The sequence below is a fragment of the Lepidochelys kempii genome, chromosome 1, assembly GCF_965140265.1.
Source record: "Lepidochelys kempii isolate rLepKem1 chromosome 1, rLepKem1.hap2, whole genome shotgun sequence".
Lineage (NCBI taxonomy): Eukaryota > Metazoa > Chordata > Testudines > Cheloniidae > Lepidochelys > Lepidochelys kempii.
The window spans coordinates 30,857,594-30,885,565 of NC_133256.1; the positions used below are offsets into that span (position 1 = coordinate 30,857,594).

Sequence of the window (27,972 nt, forward strand, 5' to 3'; positions counted from 1 at the left end):
CTTGCATAATTGGACACAGAATTACATTTTTTTGGTGTGCACTAGTTTTGCTTCCTAGAAGTTAACTGTACTTCCAGATAGAGTCCACTTTTAATTGCCATACTGTGTACAGATTAAGGATCTACAGTGATAAAAAAACTATTCAGAGAGGATTGTTCTATTATGAGCACAAATTATACTCTAATGCTCTAATTATACAGGGTAAAAGTATTTAAACCTGATCCTGGAATCTGATGCAGTTCCACATAACCATGCATTTATGTGGCGCTCATTTGATTTCAACAAGGTCTACCAGGGTCATAGCATTAAATGTAGATGCATCATCCATTTTAAAGAGTACATACTGTAACTGTTACTTTTTAAAAGCATGCATAGTTCTAATTTAACAGAAGAATCCCCCTTTTAGCTATGTTGTTAGATTAAATTATTTTCCTGTGTAGCAAATTATAAATTGTTTTTTTCAGTGTTACTGACACACTATATTAAATTTTCCAAAAAAGATGGGCACTATTTTAATAGCATTATTGTCAATGATAAACTCTGAAATCTTGGAAATTATTTTGCTGACAAAATTCTACACAAAAGACCTAACCATCTCTCAGAAAGTCACAATGTGTGGTTTTTATATTTACCTGATATAATACTGCAATTTCATAACATTTATTCTTTTATATTATACTCGCTAAAACAGATGTCAGTATGATGAATCAACTGTAGAGAAAACAACATTAATTTTACAGGGGGGTTTTTTGTTCCAGTCACAGGCCAAATTTACATATACACAACTCCGACAAGTCCATAAATTCCCCTTACATTAATGGGGAAATAGTTCCATTAGAGATTAAGCAGGAAGTCAGAAAACAATTTTCGATATATTTACCTATAAATCAAGATTTGGTTAAGTCAAGTTAAGTGCTAATTTACTGTCGGGTTTAAATAAAGCACATTTTGCTGGGATTGTTATGAAGATTATTTATTATATTGCAGTTAAAAACTAATTGAAATGAAATAAAATGTATCAACTGTGAATATAATTAAATAAACTGTCTTAGACTCACGAAGGATTTGACTTGAGCATACAAATTAATGGAAAATCACTGTAAAAGTTTTCCCCTCTGTCCTTAAATAATCACTTCATGCCTAGATATTGAATTTCATAAGGGACGCTAGTTAGTCTACCTTTCTAAAGGCCGTGATTGTAGAACATATAGGGCCTAGTTCACCATTACATTGCTCCAGATTAATGTTGATAGAACTGCACTGAAATCAGTGGAGTTACGCCAGCATAAAACTGGAGTAAGGACAATGTTGAATCAGGCATTTAAATTATAAAAACTGGTTGTGGGGGAGTTAGATAAAGAATGGGGCAGCTTTTCTTGTTCTGAGTTTGATTCAAAATGTGCAATTTTAATATTGGGCATATGTTTAGTTTTGATGATAATATTATCACCTCAAGTCATTGTTGTCCAGACTTGGCCAAGCTGAAGTTGGCACTAGCTGTGAGCCAGAGGGCCACATGCAATTTCCCTAAAATGAAGTAGGTTGCAAAGTTATTTATTTATTTGTAATGCAGAGATACAGCCACCAGAGACTTCAGATCCCTGCATTTGATGTTCCATCTTAATCCAAGTAGAGGCCTGTGTTTTCCATACATCTGTATTTACAGGGCTATAGTCACATAGTAAAGATCCTTCTTTGTGCCAGACCTTGGGCTACCACTGTCAAATAGCGTGTAAGATGAAGATCATTTGGGTTTGACTTTTGTCATAATATGCAGCACATTCCATAATAGTACACAGACTATTGACATACTTTTTACAGACTGCACACAGTAAAAAACACCAAAAAGCCACGGTGAACAATTTTTTTTACTATCCCTATGAGAAAACCTATGGAAAGAAATGAGAGTTACAGAATTAAAAAGGAATAGATCTGAATCAATGCTACAAGCATCAATTTTGGTAGCCCCCATTGATCACTAAATGCAGATTCATGAAATTGAGCTTTCAGAATCATGCTCATATATGGAGGCATGTCCATCCTGGAAGAAGAGATCGAGTTCTGATGCACATTCTAGTGCTGTTGCCAGTCAGTCAAAATAATACTGACTCTAACTGTCTCATAAAAGCTGCTTCTGTAATTTACCATACAGTAAGCCATTCTTTACCATCAGGTGAGTGGCATACAAAAAGGTGTGAAAATCTTTCCTGCCTTGGAAAAGTTCAGATAAACCACTTCTTAATTGATTCGTACAACTGCGAATGCTCATTGATCAAGCAGACTCATCAGCCTTCACAGAAGATGACTTTTGGAAAGTATAATTTGATCCCTATACCCAAATGATCATTGTGGCCCAAGTTTTAGACAGTGTTTCAAAACATGCTTAAGTTTCAATAAAGTTAAACATGTGCTTACGTGCTTTTCTGTGGATGGAGGAAAGCATGTTCTTGAGTGCTTTCCTGAATTGGGCCCTGAAAGAGCTCATTGCTAAAACCAAATTAAACTGTATTAATATACAACCAAAAGTAAAAACTGAGGCCCATGTTATGCAAATTTTCATTGTCTGCAATCCCCTGAGTTAAGGTTTTCAGGATCATACCCTAAAGTTGTAACACATGGTTAAATTCTGCCAAATTGCATGCCCTATATACCCTATTTTATATACTTTTTGTAACATAGTGATTAATACACTAAGTTTTAGATTCATCAAGGAAACCAGTAATAGAAAATACAACAAAAATGCCACATGGCCAAGTTAATTTTGTGGTAAAAGCCTTAATTTCTGGAATTGCGTGGCTTTTGAGTGCTTGAATTCTTATCCTTAACATTAGCTTTTGCATTTAATTTCCTGTTTTTATAGGCCTAAAAAGGAACAAATGCTACTGATTCATTTTAAAAATAATATTAAAGCTAATATTTTTGCTTTCAAGTGCTAATGGAGTACTGTAGAAGTGATTCAATGTTAAATGTCTCCATGCTACTAAATGATGATATTCACAGCCTTACCTGAAGCAGTATTAATTAGAAGTGCTATTAATAGGCAGAATCTTTAACTGAAGGCAAATACTGATTGTACAAATACAAGATTTAAAATATACTAAACCTGTTTTCTTTAAAAATGAATATTCTTTCCGTTCCTATAAAATAAGCCATCTACAATTTTCTAGATTCACATACGTTTGTTATTTGAGTTCCAAATTTAATCAGAACATAAGAGGAAAATGTCTTATTTTTATATTCCCATAAATCAGAAATGGCTGAACTGATGTTACTGAAAGTTTCCACAGTTAAAAAAAGAAATTCCCTTAGAGCTGGGGTCAGACATAGACAATTTCAGCCCAAAAGTTATGAATAACTGAAAAAATGGAGTTAAAATGGGAACTGGGCATGTGTTCTGTCTCCCTCTAATGGCTTGTTTACATGGAGGATAAGATCCTGCTACTCTTATCAGTTGGTGGAGTTAATTCTTTATTTCCAGTGACAGAAGCCTTTGCTTTGGTGCTGGAGTATCCAGGTTCGATCCCTGCTACCCATGGTAGCAGTCAATACTCATAAATTTCCAGCAAACACTGCACACTACACTTTATGTAAAACATTGGGAAAACTAAAACATGAAAATTAGCTATTGTGAAAGTGTAAAACTGTCAAATATTTTTATATTCTCAGACAGCTTGATTCATGTTCTGAAATGATAGGCTGCAAGATTTCTGTGTTTAAAAACATATCCCTCTCTTTTTCTTCCTCTCTCTCTGTGAGATAATATGTGGAAAAGGCATTTGAAACTGCTCATGCTGGGAAATGTGCTAGGAATTAGTCATACATGATATTCAAGAGAATCTTAACAAGGCACACCAGCTTTGATGCCCCTTTTTGTTTTCTTGTCCCACTCCTTCCTCTGCACCTTTTTCCATGATGCTCAGAAAGTGTGGAGCACCTTCCCCCAAACCACCTTTCCTTGCTTCACTCCAGGCTCTCCTAAAATTCACATAGAATAAATCCAGGAGAGGAGAGAAAAGGAAAGAGGAGCAGGGTTGGGGGAACCCTAAAGCCAAAATTTTTAATCTTGGATGTCTAAACGTAGGGCCCGAAATCTGTGTTTAGTAACCTAAATAAGTGCCCTAATTTTCAGAAGTGCTGAGCGCACACAACTCCCACTGACCTTAATGAATGCTCAGCAGCTCTGGGTGGGGAGCCACGTATGTAGGTGCCTTACTTTAGGCACTCAGGTTTGAAGATTTTATCCTAAATTAATGCAACCATCCTGATTTGTCCTTGTCTTACTCAGGAACTGTCTGATTTTATTGTTATCCTGTCCTCTTTCTCCCTTTCCTTTTCTGTTTTGTCTACTTATGACCCTGGCCTGTTGTGTCCTGTTACATTTAGACTGCAAAACAATAAAGGGGGCTGTCTCTGTTTGTGTTTCTATGGCAGCTAGCACATTTTTGCATGCCCAAAATAATACTGTTCCTTGCTTTAAATCTCACATAGTTGGTCCTTGACTGCTTTTCGTCATCCTTTTGTGTTCCTTGCACTTTTGCCAGTTTAGATGTCCTTCACCAAATACCTAATGTCTGGACTGGTGACTTGTACTGTGTACCACATTTCATTCTAGTTCACTTTGAAATGGCTCAGTAGTTAAACTGTTGACAAATAAAGTGTCTCTGATTACATTTCATGCAGCCCTCATGGAAAGGTTGGTTGTTAAAGGAAGAGAAACATTGACTTCTCTAGAGGTCTCATGGGACACAGGTCCCTGGTCTGAGAGCATTGTAGAAACATTTTACTTAGCTCCTGATGGAGAGTATTTCATCATTTTTTAGCATCCTCTTCTAGCCACTGCTAGTATCCCTACTCTTCTCTGTCAAAATGAGGGTTGTGTTACGAGCATAAGAGTATATAGGGCTGGAAAATAAAACAGGAAACTGGAACTTAGGGGACTCTTAAATAAATAGTTAATAATGGAAACCCGAAGTGAGCTAGTTATAACCGTAAATTAATATTAATTTAATGTACTTCATTTTTATTTTTAGGCAGATACTCAGATTGACAGAGAACATCAAAACTTTTATGAAGCGTCATTAGAATATGTGTTCAAAATTCAAGAAGTACAGGAGAAAAAGAAGTTTGAATTTGTTGAACCTGTAAGTTTTGTATTTATTTTTCACTTCCTTTACCTACATTTACAGTGACTGTATTTAAAGATGAAAATTTTGGTTAAAGTTCTTATTTTTTTATCTCTTTTTAATTAAAGGAGTTCTTGAAAGTAGTTCATGAGCAAACAGGCATAACGTTCTTTCCTTAGGCATTATCCCCATTCTTAAAGACTTGCACAAAAGTTTTCATGTCTATTGTGAAATAAAATAAGTTTGAAATCTGCATGACATTTTAATGACTGAACTTAAAAGGTTGTGTCTGGGCAACACGTAACAGAGATTTCCTAATATAAAAATTGGCTCAAAATTCCAAACATATTAGTCTTTAAGAGCTCAGAGTATGACGTTTACTTCATGTTTAGTTTTGTTAAGTTACATATGAAATAACATGAATAGGACGTTAAAAATTCATTTTTATAATTATTAAGGTATTTTTGTAAAGTTATATAATGTCTGTAGCAGAACATGTCTGAGACCACTGTGTGACTGGCAGAAGTTGTGCCAAGATTTTAACAATTGGGACTATGAAGTTAAGTTTATAAATCTATATTTAAAGTGCAAGCTGACTCAGGCTCCTGGGGCTTGGGCTAAGGGGCTGTTTAATTGCAGTGTAGATATTCAAACTCAGGCCCCAGCCCTAGGGTTCTAGAACCACCTAGTCCGAGCCCAAATGTCTACACCGCAACTAAACAGCCCTTAGCCTGAACCCCACAAGCCTGAATCAGCTGATACAGGCCAGCTGAGGGGTTTAAATTGCAGTGAATACATAAGAACATAAGAATGGCCATACTGAGTCAGACCAAAGGTCCATCCAGCACAGTATCCTGTCTACCAACAGTGGCCAATGCCAGGTGCCCCAGAGGGAGTGAACCTAAGAGGTGATGATCTAGTGATCTCTCTCCTGCCATCCATCTCCACCCTCTGACAAACAGAGGCTAGGGACACCATTCCTTACCCATCCTGGCTAATAGCCATTAATTTCCATGAATTTATCCCGTTCTCTTTTAAACCCTGTTATAGTCCTAGCCCTCACAACCTCCTCAGGCAAGGAGTTCCACAGGTTGACTGTGCACTGAGTGAAGAAGAACTTCCTTTTATTTGTTTTAAACCTGCTACCCATTAATTTCATTTGGTGACCCCTAGTTCTTATATTATGGGAACAAGTAAATAACTTTTCCTTATTCACTTTCTCCAACCCACTCATGATTTATAGACCTCTATCATATCCCCCCTTAGTCTCCTCTTTTCCAAGCTGTAAAGTCCTAGCCCCTTTAATCTTTCCTCATATGGGACCTGTTCCAAACCCCTAATCATTTTAGTTGCCCTTTTCTGAACCTTTTCTAATGCCAGTATATCTTTTTTGAGATGAGGGGACCACATCTGTACTCAGTATTCAAGGTGTGGGCATACCTACCCTTAGACACCTAAATTCAGCCCCAGTCCTGGAAAGACTTTTGTGTATGCAATTAATTTTATGCATATGAGAGTGCCTACTGAACTCAGTGGGACTACTTTCACACTTAAAGTTCACTACATACATAGGTCTTTAATTATCTTGACTTACGTGGCCTGATAATCTAAAATGTTGGACACTCCATAGTTCCCATGGATTCAGTAGGCTACTAGTTCTGAAAATATTGGCCCACATCATGTGGATGAGTGCCAGAAGTGTTCCCCACCATCACAACCCCACCATCACAGCCACCACATACAATACAGATAAAAGATTTGTTCACTATGCGATTGTCCTGCTACATAACAGTATCCTGATACCTCACAGATTTCATGAAACATTTCAACTGGACAGTGCACTTTTCTTTTTTCTTACCTATTGGCAGATAACCAAGCAATATTAGTTAGCATTTTGTTTTCGAGGTGGGATAACAGTTGCATATCCCTGCATTGTTTTGTGTATCTGTAGTTTCCTTGACAAAATGGTTTTTGGGTAAATGTCTCAAAGACAGAAATGCATCTCTTGTGCAAAAGGAGCATCCTCAAACACAGATCTCTCATTTCTGTCTATCCCAAACAACCCCACTATCTTCCAATGTATCTAACCTTGGATCGTCCTAGATTGTGAACAAGAGTGAAATTCATTTGTAATTCCCAATCTCCCCAAGAAGAGTTACCCTAAGTGCCTATCTTCATATATTTTGAGATGAGAATATATTTCAAAGTGAATATTTGCATGTTGGTGAGAAACTAACGGACCTCGATCCAGCAACTAAAAATACCCGTGACTAAAACATAGCCTTACTTATAATTTATATTATGGACTTGCTATCAGTGAGGATGTAACATACACCGAAATAGGAGGAGTAAGGAAAGATGCAAATCAGAGCGAGGATTTCACCCTCATTTCATATTGGGGCTGTAAGAATGGGATTTTAGGAAAGATTTGAGAAGCATGAAGAAAAAGTCTTGCTGACTAGATTTTGGAAGAGACAAGGGAGGTAAAGTAATATTTTTTATTGGACTAGCTTCTGCTAGTGAAAGAGACAGGATTTTAAACTTACACAGAGCTCTTCTGCATGTTGGGAAACTTGGGGCAAGTCTACATTTAAAATGTTGCATCGGCACAGCTTTAATGAAGGCACTCAAAGGTGAGGAGAGAGACATCATCTTCCTTTCCAAATGCAAACAGATGGACATCGTACCATAAGGACTGAAGGTAAAAAATCCATTACAATCTACATACCACACAGACTGTGCTGACAGCTTGTGCCACGCGCTCTCAAAGAAACTGTGGAACCACCTGATCAACATCCTCTACAGCAACAGGGAAAGATAAAGAATAAGCTCTCAAAAATTGATACTCTCATAAAAAACCAACCTTCCACACAAACTTCCTCGTGGCTGGACTTTACTAAAACTAGACAAGCCATTTACAACACACACTTTGCTTCTCTACAGAAGAAAAAGGACACTAAACTTTCTAAAATACTACATGCCACAAGGGGCCACAGCAATGGTTCCCTCAACCCACCCAGCAATATTGTTAACCTATCCAGCTATACTCTTAGCCCAGCAGAAGCAGCTGTCCTATCTCGGGACATGTCCTATCTCCTTCCACCCCCACGAACATGATACAGTTCTGTGATGACCTAGAATCCTATTTTCGACGTCTCCGACTCAAGGAATATTTCCAACACACCTCTGAACAACTTATTAATCCACAGAGACCCCCCCTACCAACACTACAAAAAGAAGGATTCCAGGTGGACTCCTCCTGAAGGTCGAAACAGTAGACTGGACTTCTACATAGAGTGCTTCCGCCGACGTGCATGGGCTGAAATTGTGGAAAAGCAGCATCACTTGCCCCACAACCTCAGCCGTGCAGAACACAATGCCATCCACAGCCTCAGAAACAACTCTGACATCATAATCAAAAAGACTGACAAAGGAGGTGCTGTTGTCATCATGAATAGGTCGGAATATGAACAAGAGGCTGCTCGGCAGCTCTCCAACACCACTTTATACAAGCCATTACCCTCTGATCCCACTGAGGGTTACCAAAAGCAACTACAGCATTTGCTCAAGAAACTCCCTGAAAAAGCACAAGATCAAATCCGCACAGACACACCCCTGGAACCCCGACCTGGGATATTCTATCTACTACCCAAGATCCATAAACCTGGAAATCCTGGGCACCCCATCATCTCAGGCATTGGCACCCTGACAGCAGGATTGTCTGGCTATGTAGGCTCCCTCCTCAGCTACCAGCACTCCCAGCTACGCTACCAGCACTCCCAGCTACCTTCAAGACACCATTGACTTCCTGAGGAAACTACAATCTATCGGTGATCTTCCTGATAACACCATCCTGGCCACTATGGATGTAGAAGCCCTCTACACCAACATTCCACACAAAGATGGACTACAAGCCGTCAAGAACACTATCCCCGATAATGTCACGGCTAACCTGGTGGCTGAACTTTGTGACTTTGTCCTTACCCATAACTATTTTACATTTGGGGACAATTTATACCTTCAAACCAGCGGCACAGCTATGGGTACCCGCATGGCCCCACAGTATGCCAACATTTTTATGGCTGACTTAGAACAACGCTTCCTCAGCTCTCGTCCCCTAATGCCCCTACTCTACTTGCGCTATATTGATGATATCTTCATCATCTGGACCCATGGAAAAGAAGCCCTTGAGCCCTTGCACTATAAGGTGGGTAGAAAGCTGGCTAGATTGTCGGGCTCAACGGGTAGTGATCAATGGCTCCATGTTTAGTTGGCAGCTGGTATCAAGTGGAGTGCCCCAAGGGTCGGTCCTGGGGCCGGTTTTGTTCAATATCTTCATAAATGATCTGGAGGATGGTGTGGATTGCACTCTCAGCAAATTTGCGGATGATACTAAACTGGGAGGAGTGGTAGATACGCTGGAGGGGAGGGATAGGATACAGAAGGACCTAGACAAATTGGAGGATTGGGCCAAAAGAAATCTGATGAGGTTCAATAAGGATAAGTGCAGGGTCCTGCACTTAGGACGGAAGAACCCAATGCACTGCTACAGACTAGGGACCGAATGGCTAGGCAGCAGTTCTGCGGAAAAGGAGCTAGGGGTGACAGTGGACGAGAAGCTGGGTATGAGTCAGCAGTGTGCCCTTGTTGCCAAGAAGGCCAACGGCATTTTGGGATGTATAAGTAGGGGCATAGCGAGCAGATCGAGGGACGTGATCGTTCCCCTCTATTCGACATTGGTGAGGCTTCATCTGGAGTACGGTGTCCAGTTTTGGGCCCCACACTACAAGAAGGATGTGGATAAATTGGAGAGAATCCAGCGAAGGGCAACAAAAATGATTAGGGGTCTAGAACACATGACTTAAGAGGAGAGGCTGAGGGAGCTGGGATTGTTTAGCCTGCAGAAGAGAAGAATGAGGGGGGATTTAATAGCTGCTTTCAACTACCTGAAAGGGGGGGTTCCAAAGAGGATGGCTCTAGACTGTTCTCAATGGTAGCAGATGACAGAACGAGGAGTAATGGTCTCAAGTTGCAGTGGGGGAGGTTTAGATTGGATATTAGGAAAAACTTTTTCACTAAGAGGGTGGTGAAACACTGGAAAGCGTTACCTAGGGAGGTGGTAGAATCTCCTTCCTTAGAGGTTTTTAAGGTCAGGTTTGACAAAGCCCTGGCTGGGATGATTTAACTGGGAATTGGTCCTGCTTCGAGCAGGGGGTTGGACTAGATGACCTTCAGGGGTCCCTTCCAACCCTGATATTCTATGATTCTATGATTCTATGAATTCCACCATGATCTCAACAATTTCCATTCCACCATCAACCTCAGCCTGGTCCAGTCCACACAAGAGATCCACTTCCTGGACACTACAGTGCTAATAAACGATGGTCACATAAACACCACCCTATACTGGAAACCTACTGACCGCTATTCCTACCTACATGCCTCCAGCTTTCACCCTGACCACACCACACGATCCATCGTCTACAGCCAAGCTCTGCGATACAACCGCATTTGCTCCAACCCCTCAGACAGAGACAAACACCTACAAGAGCTCTATCAAGCATTCTTACAACTACAATACCCACCTGCGGAAGTGAAGAAACAGATTGATAGAGCCAGAAGAGTTCCCAGAAGTCACCTACTACAGGACAGGCCTAACAAAGAAAATCACAGAACGCCACTAGCCATCACCTTCAGCCCCCAACTAAAACCCCTCCAACGCATTATTAAGGATCTACAACCTATCCTGAAGGATGACCCAACACTCTCACAAATCTTGGGAGACAGGCCAGTCCTTGCCTACAGACAGCCCCCCAACTTGAAGCAAATACTCACCAGCAACCACATACCACACAACAGAACCACTAACCCAGGAACCTATCCTTGCAACAAAGCCCATTGCCAACTGTGCCCACATATCTATTCAGGGGACACCATCACAGGGCCTAATAACATCAGCCACACTATCAGAGGCTCGTTCACCTGCACATCCACCAATGTGATATATTGCCATCATGTGCCAGCAATGCCCCTCTGCCATGTACATTGGTCAAACTGAACAGTCTCTACATAAAAGAATAAATGGACACAAATCAGATGTCAAGAATTATAACATTCATAAACCAGTTGGAGAACACTGCAATCTCTCTGGTCACGCGATTACAGACATGAAAGTTGTGATATTACAACAAAAAAACTTCAAAACTAGACTCCAGCGAGAGACTGCTGAATTGGAATTCATTTGCAAATTGGATACAATTAACTTAGGCCTGAATAGAGACTGGGAGTGGCTAAGTCATTATGCAAGGTAACCTATTTCCCCTTGTTTTTTCCTACCTCCCACCCCCTTCCTCAGATGTTCTTGTTAAACCCTGGATTTTGCTGGAAATGGCCCAACTTGATTATCATACACATTGTAAGGAGAGTGATCACTTTAGATAAGCTATTACCAGCAGGAGAGTGGGGTGGGGGGAGAGAAAACCTTTTGTAGTGGGAAACACCCATTTTTTCATGCTTTGTGTGTATAAAACGATTTTCTATACTTTCCACAGTATGTATCCGATGAAGTGAGCTGTAGCTCTCAAAAGCTTATGCTCAGATAAATTGGTTAGTCTCTAAGGTGCCACAAGTACTCCTTTTCTTTTTACTGGTTTGATGGAAAGCTGACTTTAGACTTCTCTTAATGCTTGCTTAGAGCTGGACCTTGTTCCCTCTTTTGACAGCAAAACTTCCACTGATTTCCATGGAGCAGGATCAGGTCCTTAGAGATCATCAGAATCTGACCTATCTGAAGTGTGACAAATAGGATCATTAACTAGTCATCAAAGATTTAAAAATAAATAAATAAAACTAATTCTAATTGCATATGTTTAAATGATGGCCTTGTATAAACTTGAGCTATCTGAAATACTGTTTTTTTTATTAAAAAAAAATTTTGTCTAGATACAGTAGTAAAATTCAAAAACAAATTCCATATTTTTTGCATTTCCCACAACGGTATTCACCAAACTCATTTTAAACTGGATAGCTAAATACCTTTTCGTTCTATATGTATAAATAAACGGAAGTAAGGAGACAGTGCCTTTTGGCTGATGCACTACAGGACAAAGGTTAAATTCCTCTTCTGTCCAAAACCTAAGTACAATCTTCTTCCTGTGAGAATGAAATGACCAAGCAATCTCAGGGTCACAAACTTTACATAAAAATAAATAAAGGCCAAAACAGTCTTTGGATTCTATTTCAGTTCTCTGTTGAAATCCTTGCAGCTCTTGCAGCATGCAGACAGATTATTGTGTTAAATGAGTACAAGTCTGATTTCTCTATTGATCTGGCTGATGAGGTATTCAGAGTGAAGTAGCAGTAAAAGTGCTTGTTGCACTTGGAAAATTGAGAATATAAACACATTGGGGATTGTATGTAACATTTGGTGAAACCAATCACTTCTTAACACATTCAGATCACCTTGAAAAATACATCATCTTTAAAAAAAAACGCATTCAGAATGCTTTCTCTACATTTACATGGAATGAGCCAGACTCTGACATAGTGCTGCTTGTGAGTAGCCACCAAAAAGCCACAAAAATCATGAGCCAGGGACAAAAGTTTTTCACCTCAATTTTGGCTCTCCAAACACCGTGCTAATTAGGCCATGCCATAGTCTCTCCTGCAGGGGCTGTGGAAGGGCATTACAGAACAGGGTCTCTTTCCACTATCAGTGGTGTTTACATACATGCATACTTGCATCCTCAGTACACATGATTTCTACACAGGGCATGAAATACATCACCCTGGGGACTACGTGAGAGAGACACGGTAACATTTTTGGGGGGTGGGTAGGTGGGGTGGGTGTTTGGGGACCCCTTGGCCAAGAGATTCCCAAGGCCCGATCCCGTGCAATGCACAACTGCCGCACTTCAAGAATAGTTACTTGAAAACAAACACAACTTAATGCATCATACCTAAAACATAAAGCATTTTATTCTTATATTTATCCAGATATGTTATCCTTTCTTATAAATTCAACTTTGCTGCCATCTAGTGCCAGTTATTTTTTTCTCATTTTACAATACGCTCAAACCTTAACAAAAATCTTTTGTATTAGGGAAAATGAAGACAAAAAAAAAAAAATGGAAATGGAAATAAGCTGTGTGAATTTTTTTTTTCTGTATCTTTTCCAGAGCTATAGATTAAACAGCCAAAAGTGAGTGTTCTTCACAAACAGGTCTTAAACTTATCTTTAAAAAATGTATAAACTGACACAGCAAGAAGGGTTCAGTGCCTTTTTTTTTATAGGTTAGTCATTTAAGAAAGCCCACTATAAGCATAGAGTGCATTCTTCTAATTCTGGTTTATCACATTAAAAAGAAATTTTACAGAGTAGCTTTAAAACAAAAGATGTCCTAAAAATATTTTAGGTGAGGAAAACAGAAATTTAAAAATTCCCTAGTCAATGTCAATTCTCAGATCTTGGATAGATCTCTTATTTTTTCTGAGAAATTGTCATATTTTATTTGCAAAACCTCTAATAAAGAGAAAATTGCAAAGAATATCCTTAGGTGGTATAACTTGTAATAGCCCAGTTGAAGTCAATGAAGATATGACGATTATACACCAGCTGAGGATCTTTCCTCTTGGAAGTGTAATCTGCAGTTGCTTTAAAATGGACATTGCCATGTAATTCAGAGCCATATATGTAAAATAAACATAAGGTGTTAAAAAAGCTTAATGCTCAAGAGGCCTATTTTATGTTCCAAAACTCTGCTGCTGGCTTGCTGTGCAACCTTGAGCTCTTTATTTCTTTTCCTCAGTTTCCCCCTGGGGATAATAATACTTACTGACCTACAAAAGAGCATTGTGAAACTTAATGAATTGTTGTCTGTAAAGTGTTTTGAGAGCCCCAGATTGAAAGGCCTGTGATGTTCTGCCCAGGACACCTAGAACTTTAAGCCACAGTGTTACCCCTCTGTCTCAACAGGTGAGAGCTTTGCTGGTGATTAGACTGCCACACTAGTCTGTCTACCTCACTAGCAAACTGCTTGAGACTCTGCCAGTTTAAACCTTGTCTTGCAGGTAGCAATCAGTGAACCCCAGATACCGAGTTCCCTGGAGATGTGTGTCTGCAGTGTTCAGTTCCTCTCACTGTGACACACTCTGAAGTTTGCTGCCTCCAAGTAGATAGTGCACACACCAGCCTGTTAAGTTAGCTGACGACTCACACTTCACTTTAATACACAGCGCCGAGGGGGTTCTGCAATAAAACAAGCATAAGTTTAATAAAGAACAGAGTTTAAAGTGATACTAAGAAAGAGAAAAAGAGAGAGAACTGGTTACAAGCAAAACAAAACATGCTTTCTAGCCACTCAAACTTAATTTTAGGAATTTACTGTCTTTGCCTAAGCAGTTGTCTTTCTTACATCAAGTTACCAGCATCTCTAGCCCTCCAGGCCAGGGGATTCAACTTTCACAGGCTCAGACCGTGTTGTATCCTCTGTCCCCTAAGTGGTGGATAACTAAAATGTCTCTTTGTTCCCCTTATATTACCCAAAGACCATTGTCTCTGCCTCAGAAACCAGGAAGGTTTCCTGGGGTGCAGACTCTGACGTCTGGTGAGCTCTCTAAGCTCCTTCCTCCATTAGCTTGATTGCTTTTTTTTACCTTATATGCAAATATACTTTCATTGTCCTCTGCCTGTATTCAGCCAATCAGACAAGGCAATCCACATTCCTTGTCTAGGGCAGGCTCAATATATGTGTAACACTGATGGGGTCATCAAACCAGGGACCTCTGGAGCTTAGTGCATGAGCCTCTGCAGCATGAGCTAAAAGCCAACTGGCTATTACCTAAGGCTGTAGAGCAGACTCATTTAACTCTCTCTAAGTGGTTTTGGTGCCACTAGATGGGACTGAACACCATACCCAGAAGGTGTGTGGGTACATATGCACTGCCTCCCAAACATATTTTAAGAACCTATGTTGGCACACATACATAACTCTTTGTACCCAACCAGTACGCACATCACAGTGATTTTTCAGGACCAGCATGTCACCAGTTTACGTATGAAACATTACAAGACACTGTTTAGATACATATCACGACAACACGTGTTGGGGGTAGAGAGTGTGCCCAGCCTGATATGAGTTACAGTATAGTGGGCCCTCTACCAGTGGGCATTGAGGGATTTTTTCGGTCATGGGGTCTCTACAAAGTATCATCCTCAGCAGCAGCTTTATTTCAGATATTTGCATTGTTTGCCACCCTAGAACGCAGTACTCTGTTGGCACATGAAACAAGCCAATGAGACAGAACAATCTAGAGTCAATATCCCAGGTGAGAGAAGTGCAAAAAATATTACATAAATTGCACAAATGATGAAATCGGTACTTTTAAAATGTTTCATTTTTCATAATCTGTGGGATTGCTAGCATAAATAAAGAAAAAAATACATTAAGCATTTGATTTCTGCCTTTTCAATTTTGTATCCAAGTGGAAAACATCCTTATTGTAGATTTGACTTGTATGTCAAACATAATTATAATTATAATAATAGTACTAATAATACTTTGTATCTATAGTGCTTTCATTTTCAGGCTCTTATGTTTAGATAATTACAGTAAACTAAATTATGCCATATGCCACAAGAAAAAATAGCTATAAATTGTTTAATAGTAATATAACTTGCTGCATCATCAGCAGTCATCCTCTTTTTATTATCAATAGCCACAATATAAAAACATCAACCTAAATACAAGGCTTTTAAACATAAATAGATGGCAGGAGAATATTCATTAAAGGACCAAAATGAGTCTTTCAAAAACTTCAGCGGCACTCATTCCTGCTTAAATGTTAATTAAAAAAAAAAAAGTAAATGACAAAAAACATTTCCAGTCTTGATACAGATTTAATTTTTTTTACTGGAAGCTGTAAAAGACATACCAACTGAAGTTCATCAGAGTTTATATTTTGTTCTTTAGAGCAGGAAGAAGTGGTCTGGAACTTTTTGTATTCATTTCGGTTATGAAGCTGTCCAAAACTTATTTTCAAGACTCTCGTCTGGAGAAAATAGGTCATAGATGGAGATTTTGGAATGAGGAAGGTGGAAAAATGTTCCGAATTGTCATAGATTCAAAACAAAACAAAAATCCCTTGAACTTTGAAAGTTTGCATTCCTTGCTCATGCAAACCTGCCATTGAAAGTGATGAGAGTTTTGGGTGTTCCAGGAATGCAAGTATGGGCTCCAAAAGTATTAAGATCATAGTTTTGCTAATAAGAGGAGATCAACAAATAAGGCATCCTTATTTTTTGTTTTCCAGCATCTTAAGATTCACCTGTAATTATAAGGACAATGGGTCAGTTGTGCTTTGAAATGACTTTTTTCCTTTGCAGTTAATAATTTTTTCTGTGTGCAGATGTGATCGCCCCATCTCAAAAAAGATATATTGGAATTGGAAAAGGTTCAGAAAAGGGCAACAAAAATGATTAGGGGCTATCTGAGGAGAGATTAAAAAGACTGGGACTTTTCAGCTTGGAAAAAAGATGACTATGGGGGGATTTAATAGAGGTCTATAAAATCATGACTGGTGTGGAGAAAGTAAATAAGGAAGTGTTATTTACTCCTTCTCATAACACAAGAACTAGGGATCACCAAATGAAATTAATAGGCAGCAAGTTTAAAACAAACAAAAGGAAGTATTTTTTCACACAATGCACAGTCAAGCTGTGGAATTCCTTGCCAGAGGATGTTGTGAAGGCCAAGACTATAACAGGGTTCAAAAAAGAACATGAAGGATAGGTCCATAAATGGCTATTAGCCAGGATGAGCAGGGATAGTGTCCCTAGCCTCTGTTTTTCAGAAGCTGGGAATGGGCGACAGGGGATGGGTCACTTGTTGATTACCTGTTCTGTTTATTCCCACTGGGGCACCTGACATTGGCCACTGTTGGAAGGCAGGATACTGGGCTAGATGGACCTTTAGTCTCACCCAATATGGCCCTTCTTATGTTCTTATGTCATTCCTAAATCAGCATGTGTTCTGTTATATTTTTGATGATTAATATTTATAATGCCTGTTTTGATATTTTTGGTTCTTAATATTTGTAATGTATGTTTTGACATTAACACCTTATTTTACCTTTTCAGCTTTTGGCATTTCTTCAGGGATTATTTACTTTTTACCATGAGGGATATGAGCTGGCCCAGGAGTTTACCCCATACAAGCAACAGTTGCAATTCAACTTGCAGAATGTAAGTTTGAACAGTATTTACTACGATTTCTTAGCTAATTGAATTTCAAAATAAAAGAGTAGAAATGCTTTATTGCAACACTAAATCTTGAAATGTTTATGAACATAAATTAAAAAATATGAATAATTGAAAGGTGTTTGCTGAATGAAAGGTATGGCATCAAGTTTCTTTCCACCAGAAATCTTTGAAAATCAGTTGTCAGATGTTTGATCCATGATCTCCAGGCTTGACTAGTGCAACTACGGTCTCCTCCATTCACAAATGTATCCCTCTACAGGACACCACTTAAGCTCACACTTTAAGTTCATATTTAAGTTGTCTTGAATAGAGATGCACTTAAGCACGTGCTCAGGTGCTTTCCTGACTCAGGGCGTATGTCCAGGAATGAAGGAACACACCCTGAAAATGCTTCATGTGGTGCAAATGCAGCAGTTCATCTGCCTAGCATCACAGGTTTCCATGAACCACTAGTCCTCCAGGTCTGTTGTCTGTACTGACTCCCCATTTAATACGGAGTGTTCTTCCAAGTCTCTGTCTTGATACTGAAAACCATCCAGGGGATTGGCTCTAGTTACCTGAGAGATCACCTCTCCCAAACCTGCAGCCTATAGGCCAACTGCTGATCTCCATGGCTCCAACAGAGATGTGCTGATAGGACTTTTACCGCTAGCTGCTGCCCCTGCAACCACTCTCTTAAGGGACAGAGTTGGTGAGGGACTTCACAGTGTGGAGGTGGTTTTGCCCTGGACTGTATTAATGTATTCTTCTTAGGTTTGATGGCCCCAACCCTTCTACCCTCCTTTATGCCTGTTCCCATCCTGAAACCCAGGGAGAGCATTGTCCAAGGACATAGAGTGGTGGTCGCTAACACTGCCCTCACTTCACACACAGGTCTGCACACAGAACCCCCTCTGTCCACAAGGTCTCACACTCTTTTCTTCTTCCAAATTGTATATTTGCCACTTTTGGTTAAAGGCACAAGGGGTCACTGTTGCTTCACTGCAGGGATGAGAAAATACCCATACTCCAGTCCAATGACTTAAATAGTTTAAACTAGGGGAGATCTCCACCAATCTGGGTCTAGGATTATGGACCAAAGAGAGAAAATATAAATTGAGACTGTGTTAACTCCTTCTATGTGAATGTGCCACGAGAACCAGAATTACTAAATTGTTTCTCCTGTTTCACAGTTAGGTAAAAACATTTTCATCTCTTTCTCTTGTTTAAATAATTGTTAATGCCTTTCCTAAATTGTTTGTGGGATGACATCTGCAGGGCAATAGCTCTAAGTCAGGCAGAGAAAAGAAGAAACCTTTTTGATTCCCCCTCCCCCCAAAAAAACATGCAAAAGCTAGAAACTTAAAATGATGTAAGCAAAAGAGTGATGAACAGAAAATGCAGAAAATGAAGATGGTTTTCCTGCAGGAGAGAGCGGGGAAATTAGTTGTGTGTGGTGGTGATCAGGAAGGCATATAGGAAGCTCTCAGGAGATGAGGAACTGAAGGAGAAAAAAAGGGGTCCACTCCTTTGTCTTATATTTTCAATGCTTTAGTTTTCTCTCTTTTTGTTTTCCTCTTTCCTGCTTCTTTCATCTTCCCTCGCTACCTTTTGCCCTGCTATCTCTCCATCATCCTCTCTGCCACATTTGTCACTCTGTCACATCCACTCTATCCTTTGTCTGCCTCTTTTTCCCCCTTTTCTTCTTTCCTCTAATAGCCCCTTCCACAGGCCAGTATTCACCTGCAATGCAGAAGAGTTCAGCAGAAGCTTGAATCGACTGAGCTACCTGTAGACTCATCACTCACAGCAGTGCCCAGTCTCAGACAGAACTTGAATCACACTTTCTGCATGAGGGAATCATAGAATCATAGAATATCAGGGTTGGAAGGGACCTCAGGAGGTCATCTAGTCCAACCCCCTGCTCAAAGCAGGACCAATCCCCAATTAAATCATCCCAGCCAGTGCTTTGTCAAGCCTGACCTTAAAAACTTCAAAGAAGGAGATTCTACCACCTCCCTAGGTAACGCATTCCAGTGTTTCACCACCCTCCTAGTGAAAAAGTTTTTCCTAATATCCAACCTAAACCTCCCCCGCTGCAACTTGAGACCGTTACTCCTTGTCCTGTCCTCTTCTACCACTGAGAATAGTCTAGAACCATCCTCTCTGGAACCACCTCTCAGGTAGTTGAAAGCAGCTATCAAATCCCCCCTCATTCTTCTCTTCTGCAGACTAAACAATCCCAGTTCCCTCAGCCTCTCCTCATAAGTCATGTGTTCCAGACCCCTAATCATTTTTGTTGTCCTTCGCTGGACTCTTTCCAATTTATCCACATCCTTCTTGTAGTGTGGGGCCCAAAACTGGACACAGTACTCCAGAAGAGGCCTCACCAATGTCGAATAGAGGGGGACGATCACATCCCGCGATCTGCTCGCTATGCCCCTACTTATGCATCCCAAAATGCCATTGGCCTTCTTGGCAACAAGGGCACACTGCTGACTCATATCCAGCTTCTTGTCCACTGTAACCCCTAGGTCCTTTTCTGCAGAACTGCTGCCTAGCCATTCGGTCCCTAGTCTGTAGCTGTGCATTGGGTTCTTCCGTCCTAAGTGCAGGACCCTGCACTTATCCTTATTGAACCTCATCAGATTTCTTTTGGCCCAATCCTCCAATTTGTCTAGGTCCCTCTGTATCCTATCCCTGCCCTCCAGCGTATCTACCACTCCTCCCAGTTTAGTATCATCCGCAAATTTGCTGAGTGCAATCCACACCATCCTCCAGATCATTTATGAAGATATTGAACAAAACCGGCCCCAGGACCGACCCTTGGGGCACTCCAGTTGACACCGGCTGCCAACTAGACATGGAGCCATTGATCACTACCCGTTGAGCCCGACAATCTAGCCAACTTTCTACCCACCTTAGGGCATTCATCCAGCCCATACTTCTTTAACTTGCTGACAAGAATACTGTGGGAGACCGTGTCAAAAGCTTTGCTAAAGTCAAGAAACAATACATCCACTGCTTTCCCTTCATCCACAGAACCAGTAATCTCATCATAGAAGGCGATTAGATTAGTCAGGCATGACCTTCCCTTGGTGAATCCATGCTGACTGTTCCTGATCACTTTCCTCTCATGTAAGTGCTTCAGGATTGGTTCTTTGAGGACCTGCTCCATGATTTTTCCAGGGACTGAGGTGAGGCTGACTGGCCTGTAGTTCCCAGGATCCTCCTCCTTCCCTTTTTTAAAGATAGGAAGGCTGGGTTGTTCATTGGGTGACCTGATAGAGGGCAGGACAGCAATAATATGTAACAGCCCTTTCCTGCTGTCCACATGTTCTCACCCAGCCTGATGTCAGTTTCACTGGCTCAGCTTGCCAGCCACTTCCTTCAGGTGGCCACTCTGCTTGGTTTTACAAGAATTGAGACAAAACGCTGTCTTGGTTTAAAAAAAAAATAGCAGCAGCGACACATGGATGAGCACTGAAAACAGGGTCCTTCCTTGTTTCAGGGACACAGGGGCCCTGATGCAAAGCCCATTGAAGTCAATGGCAAGACTTCCAATGACTTCAGTGGAGTTTGGGTTGGGCGCTTGGTCTCCCTAGGAAGAAGTGTTCGTTAAAAGTTCTCGGAGGAACCTTGCCTCTTTAGATTCACTACCTGGCTAAACACAGTTTCCCTCACAGAGGAGCGCTTCAACCTGCATATGATTATACTAATGCTTTAAGCCATGAATGTATGTGTCTTAATTTTTTTTTGTCAATTAAATCACATATTGTTTTCTAATTACAGTAGCATGAGCTCCAATAAGTACTAACAGTGCTTTACATCTTCAAAGTGCTGTACAGACATGGGCTAAGTAAATTTTAGCTTTAGTTTAGTACAGGGGTAGGCAACCTATGGCATGCGTCCCAAAGGCGGCACATGAGCTGATTTTCAGTGACACTCACACTGCCCAGGTCCTGGCCACCAATCCGGGGGGCTCTGCATTTTAATTTAATTTTAAATGAAGCTTCTTAAAGATTTTAAAAACCTTATTTACTTTGCATAGAACAATAGTTTAGTTATATATTATAGATTTACAGAAAGAGACCTTCTAAATACATTAAAATGCATTACTGGCACGTGAAACCTTAAATTAGAGTGAATAAATAAAGAACTGGGCACACCACTTCTGAAAGGCTGCTGACCCCTGATTTAGTACATACTGTTCCTACTTCACAGGAACCCTGTGAGATTAATTAATTAATTTTGGTACATGAAAATATAAAGCAGTATATACCAGTTAAATACTAGGATTAGGATTATTTTTACTGATCTTTTAAAATTTGCTGCAGGAATAAGGTGTAATTTTCACAAATATGCAAATATCTGATTGTATATTTTGACCAGATAGGACTAGATCTTGCAAGATATTGAGTGTACTATCATTGAAGTCTAGCACAGTGGTTCTCAACCAGGGGTGCATGTATCTCTGGGGGTACACAGAGATCTTCCAGGGGGTACATCAACTCATCTAGATATTTACTTAGTTTTACAACAGGCTACATAAAAAGCACTAGCAAAATCAGTACAAACTAAAATTTCATAAAATGACTTGTTTATACAGCTCTGTATACTATACACTGAAATGTAAGAACAATATTTATATTCCATTTGATTTATTTTATAATTATATTGTAAAAATGAGAAAGGAAGCAATGTTTTAGTAATAGTGTGCTGTGACACTTTTGTATTTTCATGTACGATTTTGGAAGTTTTTAAGTGAGGTGAAACTTGGGGGGACGCAAGAAAAATCAGACTCCTGAAAGGGATACAGTAGTCTGGAAAGGTTGAGAGCCACTGATCTAGACACTCTGAATTTCCTTGACTTTTGTGGGTTTAAGTCAAGGTTTGTAGTGATCCACTGACATCATTTTAAAAGCATATTAATGAGGATAGGGTATGTCTAGGCTTAGTAACTTAGTTTCCTTTGGAGCAGCATCCCTGTTTGTTTAAATGTGAATGTAGTAGCATATTCCAGTGTAGTACTACAGGTAGTAATAACACCTATACTTATAGTCTTAGATACTGCAGAAATAGTATGTTACTAGTATGATTTTGCTCTTTTTATTTTCCTTAGACACGAAATAATTTTGAAAGTACCAGGCAGGAAGTAGAGAGACTGATGCAGAGAATGAAATCTGCCAACCAGGATTACCAGCCACCCAGTCAATGGACAATGGAAGGCTATCTCTATGTCCAGGAGAAACGTGAGTAATTACATCAGTGTACAACCAGTATTTGAAGATTGCCTTATTGCATTTCAGCTTTTAGGGGATGGCAAGTAAATTGTTCAGAGTAAGGTAGGTTTCATGTCTGTTTTGTTGCTTTGTTTATATTTAAGGTCAGACTGGCCCACAGGGAACTCTCCCAGGAGCTATCTGGCCCCAACTAATCACAACCTGGAAAAAAAAGTATCCTGATTTGTTAGAGGCCTTTCTCTTTAAAACTGACAGACTCTCAGTGCTCTCACATGCCTCAGGTGACCCCCTGCCACCACTTCTGTCTCTTGAAAGTTCGCAGCCTTATGCCTCCCAAATGGTCCAGTGCCTCTAGCAGATCCTCACAGATATAGGGTGATCAAGGAGTTCTAGGAAGCAACTCAGTGTCCAATCCATGAGCCAGTTGGGGGCAAAGTTTAAGGTGTAAAGACTTAGAAGCAAAATAAAGTATATCTTCCAATTTCATATGTGAGAGAAACAACATGAAATACAAAAACAAAGGTAACTGGAGAACCCTGATAAAGAGGTATAGATTTATAGCTCATCTATATGCAAGTGATAAGAAAAGCCATTGGAATTAAGCAGAGTCCAAAGGGGTTAAACAAATAGAATAAAAAGTTAATGGACTTAACAAAGAACACTGAGAGGAGTCAACCAATACTTCACAATGTGAAGAAGAAGTAGAATCAGAGACCTCATGAAATGAACCATAGAACAGTTTGATCCAAACTGAAAGAGTGAACAGCCCTGGATACCAAACACTGAGGACAGAAGAGAGATTAAAAGCTGTATGTGATCTACAGTATCAAATAGCACTGTTCAGAGCTAATCAAATGTAAACAACCTGGCTGAGTGAGCTGCACCACGTTCATTGTAACCCCTTAGTGAGGCAATTTCAATCCTGTGTGCTACGCAGTGCTCTGTTTGATGAGGGTCTGGCTGAAGCTGGAGAAGTAGGGAGACCTTGTTTGAGATGTGTATGTGTGCATGCAAGTTTGGTGTTCTAGCAAATACAGATCATGATAAAATGCTGGTATTTATTTGAATACAAATCCAATTTTGACTCATTCGTAATTTCTGAGTCTAACATTAAAATACTTGGCATCTGGCTTTAGAATCTCCTGTATCGTACCTGGTCTTACCCAAAGATTAGTATAGATTGTCATGAGGATAGCTGCCTTTCCAGAACCCTTTCAAGGGATTGTAGAGTGTTCTAGATAATTGACCTTCCCACTGAAATCTTGGCCTTAACTCTTATTAACATATATGAGCAAAAAGGAGAGAGCCGTTGTTCTGTTCTTATTTAACCTTGCAGATTTTTAGCAGCCGTAGCGGTAGCATTGATGAGGTTTGAGCAGAGCATGTACTCTTTAATTGAAAAATAATAATAAAAACCAGTGTTAAGTGGAAACTACACCGGGCATTATTAATGGAAGACCAAGAAAGGAGTGAAATGTCAGGCACATGAAGTGTTTCATTAAATGGTGAGAAGCCAACTTGACATCCTCTCACTGACAAAGGATTGGATCATTAGTTTATTTTGGGGAAAAGTCAGAAGGTCTGTAATCTCTGCCTCAGAGATGAAGGTGCTAATTGTTTATTTCCTTATCATGCTGGCTTTAGTGTCCCACAACCAGTTACGTATGCTGTCCAGAAGTTAGTTTGGTTAATATTTGCCACTCCTGAATGTAAAACTATATACGTTTATTGCTAATACCACACAAGAGGTAATAGATACTGTTGGACTATGAAACAATGAGTTATTTAATTTTTCCCAAAAAGCAAATTTGTAAAATGCTCTAACAAATGTATTGTAGAAATAGCAGGGTGAGTATGGGTTGGAGAAAAGGAGCACTAGGTGTCCCTCAGAACAAAGTTTTGATAGTAGAAGATGCCAGGATAAAATAAAATTGGATTTAAAATGGATTGTATTCACATGGACAGTGGGTTATAAATAACAAGTATAATGTCACAAATCAGGCATGTTGGGCTAAAATTTCAAAGCTGGGTGCCAAGTACTTGCCTCTGTAAAGACATACTTACCCACTCAAACACAAGTGGCCTGATATTCAGAGATGCTAAACATCTCCAACTATGGTCGACATGAATGAGAGCTGCAGGTGGTCTGCACCTTTCAATATCAGACCTTCTGTAGGTGCCTTAAAATGGTTTGAAAATTTTCCCCTTTCTGATATAACTTGAAAGTTGGTGAAAATGCTGACAATATAAAAAATGTGGTAAAAGCACCATAAGAATGTGTTTATAGTTCAGAAGTAAAACAGCCAACTTTTTTTTTCTGTTTGATCTGCTGCTGACTCAGCTTAATACTTGCCTGTGAAATACAAATGAGAGAGACAGCATTCTCTTGGCACACTTGTATGGCAGGCCATGTAAATTTGCATGGTTAGATACATAGATTGTCAAACATCTGATTGAGTTGACTGGTGTAGCCTTTGAACATATTGCTGCATTTGTGGATGGGTGCATTTACAAAACAAATCCATAGTAACTGGAACAAAATTACTGTGTTTTTTATTTTCTTTTAACATCTATGATTTCAGGAGTTAAATGTTAGTTTTTTCAGTTAAAACAACCAACCTAACAATCTTTACTTTAGCAATTATCCTAATTTAAAAACAAAATCATGTGTCCTGCCTGATGCACATTGAATTTAAAAAGCAAAGGGTCATATTCTGCCCTCCATATGCCCAGCAACTTCCACTGAAATTAATTGGAGTTACACACATGGTTCCACAATGCTATCTGACCTGTTCTTATTTTCTAATTCACTTAGTAATCAGGGCACCATGTGTGTGTGCATGTGTCCCACTAGATTTTGCAATCCCCATCAAGCACAATATTTTGATGAGAGGTGTCAGAAGTTCATGTAGATCCTACAGGAAGTGTCTCTGATTACTAAGCAGGTAGCATTCTTCCCTCTGAGGATTCGTCTCCACTACAGAGTTAGCATGGGTTGGCTGCTCTCCTTCCCCCTCCTCCTGCCCCCCGTGTGCGTTGCTAGGACTTCTGGGGGTATATTCCATGGTTCTTTGTGCTTCAGTGGGCTGAGTCATTCTGATTTTTTTCCCATTGAATTGTGGGCAGACTTGTCTGTCCTTCTGGGAATTGGACATTGCAAAGCTATCTGCATTCAAGTGATCTAATCTGCATCTTCATTGCAAAGTGGGTAGGTCACTGGCCTAAGTGTGTGAAAGCAAAACCTGGGCTCCAACCCACACCCACAGCCATACCAGCTGGCCTTGGTTGAAAGCATCATTAAACTCCTGTGAAACGGTTTTGTGTGTGGGATGAGTGGGATGGGCTTGGGGTGTTTGATGTCCTGGATAAGAGATCAGACTATCTCTTCAGTGAAGAAGTACCCTAAGGCAGTAATGAAGCAGTGCCTCCGGATAGGATTAAGAATCACGGTGATGCTGGAGGTGACTTCTTTAGGCTAAGTTATAAAATCAGGCCCTATTCATTGGGCAGACATGCATAGCTGTACTGAACAATATTCCTATGAGGCCCTAGGGTCATTGCTTAGTGGTTCTGTTTGAGTCCATGCAGTTATCAGTTTGCAGACAATTTGGCAGTTTACCCCGTATGTGCCAATACTAATTTGTGCTTTCCTTTTACAAAGAACAATATTTCTAACCCTTCCTTTGCAAAGACATCCCCGAAATGGAAACCACCTACTAGAGTTAAGTTTGTCATGGCAGCTTTTCTTGAAGATTGATAATTCATGATATTCTCAACTCCCAAGCAGTGTCTTTGGCAAGCACTCTTGAGAACTGAGAAAGGAACTCTAGGGAAATGTGCCCTGATTTCATGATTCATGTGTTCAAGTCAACCAACCATCCTTGTGATCAAGTTCAACCATCCTTTCAGCAGATAAGGACCATTCCGAGGAAGAATGGAATGAATGCTGCTGCTCTTTTCCCAGTGGTGAAATCTTTAACAATACCCCCAAGGCAGAGATGATTGAAGTCTCTTTACATACACATACCATACAGAGTGTAACTTGTTAGGCTCTGAACTCTCTCCATTCCGCCAATAGGGAAAACCCAACCCTCAGAGTTTTAAATTGGGCAGCCCAAAATTGAGGCACTTCAAAATTAGACCTAAATGAAATGTCTAAGGTTCAGGAATGAGTCAGCGTTAGAGCCTGAAGTAGAGCAGGGGAGTTTGACTCCTCATCCTGTGCTCAGGCACTTACACCAGACCTCTCCATGTATCCAGAATATGATAAAATTGTGGTAAAATGTCCACATTTAAAAAAAATGTTACATTTCTTTCATCTAGGACCCCTGGGATTTACCTGGGTAAAACATTACTGTACTTACGATAAAGGGACAAAAACATTTACAATGAGTGGAGCTGAAACAAAGTCTGGTGGGAAAGTGGTGAGTATTATCTTGACATATCTCTTAGAATATACATCAGATCCAGCTTGTGTATTTTATAGTATCCACTCAATGTATTTATGAGGAAAAAATAATATATTAGGAATGTTAGGGTAAACAGAATGCCCTCTGTCATGGATCAACAAGATGATTAACAAATGTTTTTACTTATGAAAATAAAGGTCATAGTAAGTATTTCAAATGAAAATATCTACTTTTTCCATCACTCATTTACATGCTAAATACAATATCATCGTTTTCTGTGGTATCTCCGAACAGGTAAGAAAACGACCATACTTAGCACAGAAATATGAGTTAGACATCCCCATTTTTATTCCTTAAAAGTTGATTGACATTTAATCCTATCAGATCTAAATATGTAGATACATTTTCAGACTTACGTTCTTATGTTCTTATGACTTGATAAATACCAATAGTTTTACTTAGAGAGAGTTTTCAAAGCAAACTTTCACAATTAGACATTTTATTAAATATATTATGTTGAACTGTCTGAAGAATGGTAAACAATTATGTGAGAAAGTACATTAAGTAATTTTGTCTCTTTCAGTATATATATGACAGAGAGAAAATGATTGAATAATGTGCTTGTATAATTTTAAGCCCTGCAAGCAATTATATACATGCTTAAATTTAAGCAGAGTAGAGGGGTTTAAGCCTGTGTGAAAATATTCACAGGATCAGGGCCTTATTTTATGAATGTAGAGTCTTTGCATGCTGATTTTCTTTTTTTGTATGTCTTACAGAATGGCCTTGTCACAAGCTCACCAGAAATATTCAAGCTAAAATCCTGTATCCGGAGAAAGACTGATTCAATTGACAAACGTTTCTGTTTTGATATTGAAGTATCTGAAAGGTTTGAGGTTCTTTTTTTAAAGATTATTATTATTTATTTAATAAAGTGTATGTAAATATATTTACTTAAT

At 39.6% G+C, this 27,972-nt stretch overlaps 1 protein-coding gene across 5 annotated transcripts in view; it reads left to right on the plus strand.

Moving 5' to 3' along the window:
• ARHGAP42 (Rho GTPase activating protein 42) overlaps positions 1-27,972 on the plus strand; it is a 378,378-nt gene that overhangs the window by 211,898 nt on the left and 138,508 nt on the right. For all 5 annotated transcript variants that reach the window (XM_073337948.1, XM_073337938.1, XM_073337919.1 and 2 more), the window contains 5 exons: positions 5,031-5,141; positions 17,260-17,364; positions 22,484-22,613; positions 26,928-27,028; positions 27,793-27,902. In XM_073337948.1, coding sequence (XP_073194049.1) covers positions 5,031-5,141; positions 17,260-17,364; positions 22,484-22,613; positions 26,928-27,028; positions 27,793-27,902 — 557 coding nt within the window. The remainder of the gene's footprint in view (positions 1-5,030; positions 5,142-17,259; positions 17,365-22,483; positions 22,614-26,927; positions 27,029-27,792; positions 27,903-27,972) is intronic.